A 12,621-nucleotide genomic window follows, 5' to 3' on the forward strand; every position below is an offset into this window, starting at 1 on the left:
TCTAAACCTTGTCATCACAATGAACAAAACATGCTGGAGGGATAGGTTCCTGACCCAGAGACTCCCCATGCTCTGGAATAGACTGTCTATACATGTCAAGCAGAGTACCTCCTTGGCCCTCTTCAAAAAGAACCTTGACAATTGGATGATAGATAGGAAATTCACCCAGGGGATCACGTCAGTCGCCCTGCTAGACAGGGGTTCAGGGAAGCAAATATTGTTGGAAGAAATATCCAGGGAATTGTTATGGCTAGGCTTGTATAGGCCCTAAGGCCGATAGCCTAGTACCAACCTATGAACTGAAAACTGAACATCAGCAAACAGCATATTGCAATCAGGGTATAAAACTGTTTATCCGTCACTGCCAAACTGTTATATATGCATACTATATTTAATCATATTTCATATATGATTTGTAAGTAATTAGTTCATAGTACAGATTGTGTGTTATACTGCTACAAAGTAGGGTTTGTCAATAAATTACTGAAACTATATATGCAAATTAAAACAAAGAGTTAGAAGGTCACACTGAAAAAACAATCAGAAAAAACTAAATGAAAACTCCAGCCAAGCTAGAACTTCCAATGAGTGACCTCCCAAACCTCCTGTAACAGAGGCTCATGGGATATATGCAAATGACCCTAATGAACATCAGGTGTTTCAGCTATATGGCGATTCTGATTGCTCATGACTTTTACATTTGAAGTCGTTTCAATGGACAGTTTCAGGCCAATAAAGCCAAACCCCACTAGCTATGGATATGCATATTTCAGCCTTGTTATGACCTTGTCAGCATAGCATACCATACCAAACAACTTCAAATGTAAAAGTCATGAGCAATCAGAATCGCCATATAGCTGAAACACCTGATGTTCATAAGGGTCATTTGCATATATCCCATGTGCGGTGCCTCTGTTACAGGAGGTTTGGGAGGTCACTCATTGAAACTATGTATGCAAGTGAATCTAATGAAGGATTGTAACATTTTACAAAGTGCTACATTATATTGCAAGGAAAGACGTAAGTAATTTCTCAATTGATTTATTGTAATCGTGGTTCCATCCTTCTTGGCTGTGTGCTGGAGAACTTTACAATAACGAACAGAGTTAAATAAAAGGTTTGAGAAGAGGCAAAAATGTATCAATTTACCATAGCGAGGCAGTGACAACAAGATTTTGTTCTGTATGCCTGAGAGAATTTTCTTATAAATACTCCATTCTAAAACTGAATTTAAATATATAAGTGTAGGTGACTTTACTGCTGGCAAATGTTGAATGTATACAAAAATGTTTAGTTCAGTAATACCACACAAGTTTAACTGACTAATAGCATGTTTGTAAAACATAAACAAAAGACTCATGAACGCCTTTATTAGTAACCATTTTATGAAGGTTGTGCCCTTGTCATGGTATTTGGCAATTTATGTTTACATTTAAAGCACTTCAGAATGAAATTTTACTGTTAAATATATGGCATGGAGGCAACAGCTCATTAATTGATTTATATATTAATTTTTCAGCATAACAGGTGCAGGTATTTATTAGGTTTCTGTAATTTGTCAGAGATGGAGTACCTAAAGGAATGCATAATATGTATGTGTTAACTGCCTGTGGTGTTTAGAGGCCTTAGACATGTGTTATATAAAGCTCAGTGTGCACAGCATATCAGAAAATATTCACAAATTTAAAGTATCTACACATGGTGTATCTGTCTTGTAACCAATGTGATTAATGCAAGCCTCAGTAAAGAAATGTTAGTGGGTAGTAGGGATGAGTAGTCAAGACTGAAATTACCCTGCAGTTTTTGCAAAATGTTTTCACACTTTTGATTACAATGTCTTCAGTTTTACAGAGGCCTTTGGGTTTAAGTGATTATTAAAAGACAAAGCAATGGAGTTTCTTAGGAAATGTGGTATACATTTGTCCAGATACTGCACTGTTATGACTCTTTTTTTTTTTTTTTTTTTTTTTATAAGACTCTACAGGTTGAATATTTTTAGAAAGTGACATTGTATAACACACTTTCTGAAGATTAAAACATTTTCATAATATTTTAATGCAAGTTTTTCTGATCCTGGTCATTTGCTTGTTTCTGCAGATAAGAAGCATAAGTATGTCTTCATCATTTCGATAGTTATCAGCGCTTTCCTACTATGTTTTAGTATAAGCTTGGTCATCAAACTTTGCATTTACTGTTGGAAGGAACATCTGTGTAAGTAATTTAATACACATTGTAACTGAGCGTATGTTGTCTTATCTTCCTGAAATCTAGATGAATTAGGTTTGTGTTTTTTTTTTTTTTCTTTTCATTTTTAGGGGTTATAAAGAGTCATAAGTGAATTTGTGTTGTAAGTTGTAAACATCAAAATGCATGCTAGGCTGGGATTCATAGATGATTAGTATATTGTGCAGCACAAACTAATGCAGCTAGTGGCCATGCACATGGTGTGGATGATTCTAAGACAGTGGTATGGATGTGCAGTGGTCAGTATAACGGGGTTTAGCAGGATATGTGGCACATTCTAGTGAGTGCCTAATGACATGCAAATGAGGAATCTCATGTAACTGAATGACATGGATTGTGAAAAATGAAGGAACAAAATGTCAGACTGATCTAGACACATATAAAACAATGATACTGTGCAGTGGCACATACAGTTTTGAATGTAGATCTTCATGTTGTTTATGAATGATAGAAGTAGCAGCTGTAATACAGCAGAATGTCCTAGGAGTTGCCAGCAAAATCTCTGTTCTCACTGTTGTGTACCTTGACCATCCTCACTAATGCAGGAGGTACAGACAGCACTTAACATACTGTCAGTGCACACATCAACAGATTTTGGACCATTTCTGACTGGACATGGATACTGTAAAGTGCTTAGTTGAACTGTGTCACCAACAAGCAAAATTAAGGGTGGTGCATGGCACGTCCAGTCATGTAGATACAAAGGTATGCGTTGCCTTAACTGCCTTATCTACAGAAACTTCCAATGACATACATGGGACACATTAGAGATATCATAGGTATCAGCCTTGTTAACCTTAAACCACTTCCTCAACAGTGTGCTATAATGTGTGGAGGAGCATGTCTGGTTCCTCATGTCATCAGAGGCTAGAACTACCATTATTTGGGCCTTTTATGTCAAAGTCCATTTCTTAGATTCCTGGGAGTCACATATTGCACAAATGTTGCCACCTGGTCCAGAGGGCCAGCCATACACTAACAAGAAGGGCTTCAAATCCCTGAACTGCTGCTGGACCTATAATGTCCTAGGCATTATTTATAATACATGCATGTACCACCCAGGTAGCTTGTCCACTTATACTAATGACTCATTTCAGAAGACTTCTCACAGGGTCTCTTGTCTGATGCATTTTAGATTCACAGACCCGTTCACACAAGACACCATACAAGCAGGGGACAGAGACAATACAGTATGTTATACAAAATAAGACTTAAAAATTTACTGATCAATGACGCAAGAAAACTGGAACAAAAAGGACTTTATTCTCTCATAGTCCTAACAACTTGACCAAATGATTTACTAGGGAGTTTGAATATCATTGAAATCACAATTAATTAAGATAAGCAGTTAAACAGTAACAACAGTAATAAACCAATCACAATAAAATGTCCAGTCCATTTCTTGGTTAAGCAAATGGCTGTAGGGTATTACATTTTAAAATACAAAGTGCATTTTTATACATAAGCAATAAGTTCAGTTCTTTTTTGCTTCACTGAGTGTATAAACTTTGTTCTAATGTATCACATCTCGGCATAATAACATCACCATGGTGTGTCTTCAAAAAGTGAAGGTAGAAAGCTACATATACTATGTTGCTTGTGTGCTGCAGACAATGCTGGTTATGCCATGGAGTTCTGGTTGATGACCCAAATGTACAACATCCAGACCATACAGGAAATGGCATATATCTCAGGCTATATGAAAATGTAAAATATAGTGAAACATGTATTCAGACTACTGAGGGGATTTTTCTAATGTCTGAACATCTCAGGTGCTCTGAAATAGTCTATACATATGCAACAAGATATTCATTATGTGTGGCATGCTCCACAACATGACATTGTTAGCAGCAGGGGATTTACATATTGGCAAGGCGTTCCATACCAGTCACAGGAGTAGCAGAAAAAAGCGAGGGTATAGCTAGGTGCAACGCATTATGGCAATAGTAAAGAGGCAGCTTCTGGTCCACAACTATCGTCTTTGACAAACTGCACAAACTAAAATGATGCATGTGTTGTCACACCCATTATATGAAAGGTAGTGCAAAGCCTAGCCACACTATGCATCAAATATCATCATACCCACACAGGGTTGGGAATGGGATGAGCACAGTCATCATCACTTGGCATCAGTGTAGGGTGAAGGGGACAAACTGTCAGGTGAGTGTAACATTAAACTCTTGGATATGGTCTTGGCAGGTGAAATCCATAGCCATTTTTTCTGGGAGTTTGTAGGAAGTCAGGATTTACATTCCGCAGTGGTGACTGATGCTTCTACAACATGACCATTTTGTGTTGTAGCTTGATGTGGTCCATGGCAGGGAGGCGTTAGAACCAATGGGACCTTTGCTTTTGGACCCAGATGGGTGTGTCAGTTGTTGAGCATAATAAGTGATGCCACCCATGACTTGGATGACACACACAAGTGGGAATGGCAGACGTATCCACAAGTGAGAACAGACTCACTAATGTAATGTTTTATCATGCAAAGCAAACTGCCATGACTGATAACACAATCTCTCTCAGCATCCTAAAATGGATACCTTGTACATTACCTCCGGTCAGAAGTCTATATATACTACCTGGGATGCCATCTGTAATCCAAACTCCATCACATTTGATACCTGAGAGGGAACCCAGTGTCAAAACAATTCCAAGGAGAGACTGAAAATGTACTCCCAAGAGTGGAGAAATTTGTGCAACTGATAGGCAACAAAATTATTTGTACTAGCCTCTTTGCAGATTCATCCTACAAAGTTTAGGGATCGTCATTGCAGCCACAAGATACACTGTAAAAGAATGGAACAGATTATTGTAACTAGCTATAAATTACAGCATTTAAATGTGGTTTAAATACTGGCATCACTGAGATTCTACTTGGTTCTCTAAGGTAGAAGTTTCCACTCCTTTCCAAGAGCAGCAACTCACTGCAGACCATATAGATGTAAATCAGCATGACCACAACACACCAAGCATAGGCATATCCAGCTTGTGCAGCAGCCAAAATATGCAGGAAATGGAAGTGATAGGGCCTTAACGGTCATCATGACAACCTAGCTGTTTAACATGCCACAAGTCTAGAACTGTCGTCTCTTAGTGACTTCACAAATTAATGTCATAACCCTGTGTGTGATAGCCCACTCCAAGTTTCTGACATTTTGGCACTAATTTTCAGGCAGCATATTAAACTGTGTTAACTGATGGATCCAAGCCCTAGTGTCATATGACAACATTTCCATCAGTACCCAGCTCCAGTAGAATGTATCATGGTGTACACATACTTCTTATGGAACTCAGCGATCTCCATAGTCACATTGTGACTAAGCAAAACAATTACTTTTGTGAACTAACTGGAACAGCACACGTAAGAAACTAATAATAATAGTCTTAGTTTTGCTGATGCTGTTTATGTACCTAACCCACCCAGCCAAACAGAGCTAAGTTCGATTGCCCATATAAAAGATGTTTGATGGCTTGTGAGGTTTGGAACTAGACTTTGATGTGTAATTGTGCTCTGTGTGAAACAGAAACTGCTCTCACCCAGCAGTGTACAGACTACCAATATCTATCTATCTATCTATCTATCTATCTATCTATCTATATATTACTGTATATCTTCATGTGGTTTTGACCAGTTGTGTAGGCCCAACAAAGCCTTATCTTAAGATATGAAAGGAATAACAAAGTATCATATGTACATTCACTGTGCATGCCCACATATTTAATAGAGGAGCAGCTGAACCATTGCTAAGTAGAGGGCCTTAAGAAATGTTTATTGGTGTGTTTTTAACTCTATGAATATTATGCATGGGAGATTTTCACGAAATCCCAAGACCTACAACCACATTCTTAATCAAACCCTTTTGACGGTAGCCTCACGCTGCTTATTAAAAAACGTATTTAAAATTTCCTATGTGAATATTGCCAGCATTGGTAGAGGTCTGGATTCATTACAAAAACATAAATATAATGTCATCTCTAAAATATAGTTGAAAGATGGCATCATTTTTTCTTTTCATATTAGCCATTACAGCAATGTGTTTTCATAACAACATAAGGGGTCAGCATTCTTGTGGGGAGGAACACATCTCCTAATGAAAAAATGTTACACTGTCAAAAAAAAAACATACAGGGAAAACTGCTTCACCCAAAAGGCATCATTCTAAATGTTTTCCCCAAGTGGTGGCATATATATTTCATCTAACAGCGTTACATGTTTTTGAACAAGTTCTGATGGTTATTTATAAAGATTCTACTAGGAAAACACACTTTTAGGTAACTTCAAAATGAATATATTTGCTGACTGAATTATTTTATATATTTGCTGGCATTGCTTTTTTTTCTGATCTTTTCTGAAATTGCCCCCCCCCCCCATTTCTGCGGTGGTGTTAAAGTTTATAAAACTTGTCTAACAGCTTTTTTGTTATCTGATTGCTTCAAGGCTTGCTGATTTAAAATAACCCCTGTTTATAAATTCCTGCATACACTGTTAGAAACTTCTTATGTTCTGACCGAAGAGTGCTCTCAAACAATCTGGAAATATAATCACTGGTAAGTATAGTTCTTGGCACTTTAACTTTTCATAGTTCTGCATTGTCTTAATTTTTGCCTGATTGAATTATTTTATATATTTGTTGACTGCATTATTTTATATATTTGCTGGCATGTTTTTTTTGTTTCTGATCTCTTCTAAAACTGGTTTTCTCCCTCCCAGCCACCCTATTCCTGTGGTGTTTGTTATAGTTTGTGGCTTTGCAGTTGCCCGCCCCTACTGTAAATTTGATCTGGGACACTCTTCCCAGTCTAGTGTTCATTCTACCCAATACAGAGAGAACATTTGAGAAGGCCAACCCATTTAGGTTCTTAACCTTGAATTATCTTCTGCTCCTCCTTCCTCCCCTTGCACTTTACTAGCAAAAAAAAAAAAAAAAACTCCTTGTGTTCTGACTGAGTGCTGAGTGTGCTTCTCAGCTGATGAGAATATTTTTGGCACTTCTTAACTGTTCAGAGTTGAACAAAAAAATCAATTGAATTTAGTTCAGAATACAGTTCAAATAAATTGCATTTATTTAAACTGTATTCGCTTTAATACTGCTACACACTGAAGTGTGCTACCTTGCACTGCAATTTAATTGTTTTTAGTGCTGTTTTAGCTGCTTTCTGAAGAAAAAAATCAAAGCTTGTTTCCTGCCTTTCCTGTAACTAGTCTAGTCCAGATATATATTTGTTGTATCCAGGACTGTTGGTAAGATTTTGAGCACCCCCCCCAAGCCTTTTTGTGTTGGAGGGAAGCCTTCTAGATTATCAGTGGGAGTGGTAAGCACTAGGTAGCCTATCTACCACAAGAGGAGTTGCTTTTGGCCCATAAATTGTAGTTTATTGGTCGTTTGGGCAGTTTTTCCATCTCTTTCAATTTTCTGGTTTAAAAGCCCGCGTTTGCGCTTGTTTCCTGCCTTTCCTGTAACTAGTCTAGTCCAGGCGCAGATTTGTTGTATCCAGGACTGTTTATAAGCTTCTAAGCCCCCCAAGCCTTTCTGTGTTGGAGGGAAGCCTTCTAGCTTATCAGTGGGAGTGGTAAGCACTAGGTAGCCTATCTACCACAGGAGGAGTGGTTTCTGGCCCAGAAATTGTAGCTTATTGGCCGTTTGGGCAGTTTTTTCCATCTCTTTCAACTTTCTGGTTTAAACGTCCACAACGGCACTTGTTTCCCACCTTTCCTGTAACTAATCTAGTCCAGATACAGATTTGCTGTATCCAGGACTGTTTGTAAGCTTCTGAGCGGTGCCAAAGTCTGTTCTTCCAAATTTTTGCTTAGATCTACTAGTTCTCTCCTCTCCTGCACTTTTACTAGCTTATTAGTTTAGCACTTTACCAGACTTCTTGTAGCAATTATTGTAGCACACAAAAGTGCTACCAGCACTAAACTTTCTACAAGGAAATAGCTCCAGTATTTATTAATGCCCACCCCTCCAGGCATGTCTAAACATCAGTTCCCTGTGCTTTCTCCTATTAACCTGGTTAACTTGGGCATCCTGAGACAAGGTAGCAACTGCCTCATGTACACTGACCAACCTCTCCTCTTACCTCCCAACACTCAGACTTGTGAAAGATGCACTTATATATCCAAATTGGAAGCTACGCACTCTCCATCAAGACCAGAATAGCTGGTCAAGAGGAGAAGGTCAACACTTGCACCATACAACACATAGCCCTCCAGAACACACACCAGCACTGCCTTCACATAAAAACACAAACCACACACCCACCTTCATGGAGGCTCTCAATAAAACTCTACCCAAACAGCAAAGACCTCCAAGGCAGAAATGCACCCGACCACCACAACACGACACTAATCATTAGACACATAACTCCCCTAAACAGTGTGCCACTCAGCCAAAGCCCCTAAGGCAAAACAGCATGCCCAACACACTAGTCATAGGTGACTCGATAGTGAGGCACACTGATGTCCCACTCACTAGGTTGAATAAGGAGAAAGTAACAGTCAGCTGCCTGTCAGGCGCCAGGATCTGCCACATAACGCACGCACTCAGGTCCCTCAACAACAGGTACAAATATGACTCTGTCATTGTACATGCGGGTGTGAATGACCTGAGACGTACCTCCCTGGACTACATGAAAAGAGACATGGAAGAGCTCTTTGGTTTTGTAGCCCAGGCGGGTATGACCCTAGCCCTGACCAGCATCTTACCATCACCCAGAATGATACCAGAGTGCAAGCAGAAAATTATTGATTTCAACAATTGGCTAAGTTTCTGGTGTCATTCTAAGGAGATCCAGTATCAGTCTGCCTGGGTTGACATGATTGACAGACCTTGATGCTTTGCCAGAGATAGCCTGCATCTGTCACCCCTGGGCTTCCAGATACTGGCCATGGCTCTTGCCACCCCTATAGTGCCTTTTTTAGGTGGTGTTCCAAAGACCAAATTACCACCGTAACAACTACAAACAAATGCAATCTAAGAGTCATGCTGCTCAATGCTAGCAGTCTAAATCTCAAAATGCACTCGCTCGAAGCACTCCTTAAAATGGAGAACATTGACTTTTGTGCTGTAAGAGAGACCTGGTTCAAGGCAGCAGAAAGCACCCCTGCACTACCAGGCAATAACTCATTTCACACCTTTTGGCCCCAGAACTTGGACCGAAGCTCCAAAGGCAGTGGTGTTTCCATATTCATAAAGGATGCGCACACCTCCAAACTGGTAGCCCAACATAAAGCATCTGAGATACTTCAGGTGCAGCTAACATTGGGTAAGACAGCGATTCAGGTTGTAGCCTGCTATAGGTCTCCAACCATGTTCCAAGACTCACATTCGATGTTCTGGAGAATATTAGGATCCAATCTAACACTCTCATACTGGGCGACTTCAACTACCCCCTCCATTAACTGAGAAAACTACTCATGTACCAATACACTTGCCCAGTGCTTTCTGGAATTCATTAATTCCAATGCTCTGGACCAGCTCGTTCTTACCCCCACTAGAGGTCGCAACCCCCCCCCCCCAAAGGTAGCGATCATGAAAAACTTCTCCAAAGCTAACTTTGGGCTCCTAAAAACAGAGGTGGCTAACTTCACGGCACCCATGCAAATGGAGAATCGTTGCATGACCACCAAATCATACACCAGTGCACTGTATGAACACGTACACAAATGCATGGATCTCGCCATACCCAATAGAACCAAGAAGCTCTCCTAAAAAAAAAAAACAGGAAGCCAATCTGGTGGTCCCCTGCCATAAACAAACTCTACAACAGAAGGAGGAAACTGATGCGGAAAAAAGCAAAGTCCCAAGACTGGAAAAACTCCCTTATCAGCCTCAACAAAAGGTTGAGATCCCTCATCAAATCCTCTAAAGCTAGCTATGAAAACAGAATTGCAGCAGATAGTAAAGACAACCACAAGGCCTTCTATAGTTATGTAAAGAATCTCCATGGCAATACCCAGATTTGTTCTGAGCTACTGCACAATGGTACCTTGTATACCAAGTCAACAGATATTGCCAGTATACTGATCGACAGATTCCGTGCTAACGTTACCCCTCTCTCCCTCTCCAAAGGACAAATCACAATGCCAGTAGATTGCCAGGCACTCAGTATTACTGCTGCACAGGTTAAAACAGCACTGTCCAAGGCCAAGAATACAGATTCTATGGGACAAGAAAAATAAAAAACGGACCACCAAGGTCAATTGCTCCACTTTATTTGGACACACCAACCAAACGAACTAAGCGGTTTCACCGGATACCAAGTCCAGCTTCATCAGAGTTGTTTAGTTAAACATTAATTCAGTTTTTAAATCATAATCAGTCATTCAAAGAACCAATCATTGATACTCTGTTAGTGACCTCACACCGTTATCATTCCACATTTAAAAGAACAGCTCATGAGACTTAGAAATATATTCATAAAGTGTTATCACCTAAAACCTATCAAATAATATATGGATGAAAATGCAGGAAATCACTGTATTAATCCTAATTTAAAAAAAAACATTTTATAAGTATAAAGATATAAATATAAATAAATACACATATCATGTCAACCAAAATAGTAGGTGTGTATACAGCCACACCTACCCTAAATCATACTGGCCGTAAGTTTTAAAATGGGCATAAGGGTAATGCCATCATTAAGCCCTGGTGAATTAAGAGCATTTAACCTAAGTTGCCATTGTAGTTCCATAGTTTCTGCCTCAAGGTTAATGTCCCACCCCCTTTAACTAGTACAAACTTTATCTACAACAAAGAATAAAAACTTTTTAAAATTCATACAGTGTTGACTATGTGCATAAAGTGCATTGTGCTCATTCTTACTTTTAATACTTCTCAAATGTTCTGAAATTCTGTCACGCAGCCTGCGTATAGTCTTTCCAACATAGAAAGCCTCACACGCTGTGCAGATTGCCACATATACAACTTTAGTACTGTTACAATTACATTTACCAGGGCATGAAATAGAGAACTTATACTCTCTTATACATAAATAGGGACCATCATTAATAAAACGACAATATCTACACATACCACACTTAGTCATTAATGAACTAGTAAAGTTCTTCTTGGTGGGGTTACTTTCAAGTATATTTTTCATATTCGTACCCCTACCATAAACTGTTTGTGGTTCTATACCCAAGATATCTTTAGTAGTTTTATTTAAACAAAATCTCCATGCATTTTTTAAACTAGAAATAAGTTGTGGAACTAATGGGTTATATTTTAACGCAAATACCTCACCAGACATATTATTGTCAATTAATTTGTGAAACACCGATAAATCACTTCTTAATATTGGGGTGTATACTTTTTCCCTTTTTCTCATAACTTCTTTTTTAACACTTAATAGTAGCTTAAGGGGATAACCCCTCTCTAAAAACATACCAATTAATTTAAAACTGTCTTGCTTAAACACTATATTGTCACTAACCAATCTTGATGTTCTTACCACCTGCCCTTTAATAATACCTTTTCTTTGATGGTAAGGATGACAACTATCAAAATGTAATAGTGAATTCGAATAAGTGTCCTTCCTATAAATGTTACTACACAACCCTTGTGGTGTTTTCTTCAAAGTAATATCCAAAAAATTAATCTCATCTTTGTGCCATAAGTAAGTAAACTTAAAAAAAATTAGTCGTCCCATTAAGGTATTTAATAAATTCATCAATATTGGTGACATCACCCCTCCACAGGATGAGTATATCATCCAAAAATCTATTGTAAAGCACTATATTTTGCTGATATTTGGATGAAAAAATATAAGAATTCTCCCAAGCAAGAAAAACTAAATTAGAAAATACTGGTGCACACCTGGCACCCATTGCCACACCAGTTTTTTGCTGGTATATTTCCCCTTCAAAACTCAAAAAGTTGTTTTTCAATGCCAGTTCCATAAGTTCAACTAGTAAATGTAATTTGGATTTATCAACCCTTTTACTACCAAGTAAACTCTCATGGAACATATTCAAACCTTCATCTTGGGGAATCACTGTAAATAGGTTAATAACATCAACTGTCAAGAACACACAGTTGGTTTCGTTTTTAACCATTTTTAATCTTTCCAAACAGTGCCAAGAATCTTTTAAAATGTGTGCAGCTTCCTCAACTGCCACTTTGGATCAAGTGTCCACATAGGATGCTAAAGGTTCCATTTTAGAACCACCTGCGGCAACAGTAGGCCTAAAGAGTGGTTTGTATATATCCTTGTGGACCTTCTATGGGACCTGATAATATCCCTGGCTGTGTTCTACATGAACTACAGAGTGAACTGGCACTTCACCTGTGTGTCCTGTTCAATCACATCCTCACCTTAGGCTTTGTCCATACCGAATGGCGCACTGCTACAGTCATCCCTCTCCACAAA

General features: G+C 38.8%; 1 protein-coding gene across 1 annotated transcript in view; it reads left to right on the forward strand.

The window, feature by feature from the left end:
* The window catches only part of LOC122813770 (CD276 antigen-like), a 730,017-nt gene that overhangs the window by 504,760 nt on the left and 212,636 nt on the right, over positions 1-12,621 (forward strand). Inside the window, exon 5 of the mRNA XM_044086264.1 lies at positions 2,098-2,211. Coding sequence (XP_043942199.1) covers positions 2,098-2,211 — 114 coding nt within the window. The remainder of the gene's footprint in view (positions 1-2,097; positions 2,212-12,621) is intronic.

The sequence above is a fragment of the Protopterus annectens genome, chromosome 10.part0 (genome assembly GCF_019279795.1).
Source record: "Protopterus annectens isolate FY-2018-M chromosome 10.part0, PAN1.0, whole genome shotgun sequence".
NCBI lineage: Eukaryota > Metazoa > Chordata > Ceratodontiformes > Protopteridae > Protopterus > Protopterus annectens.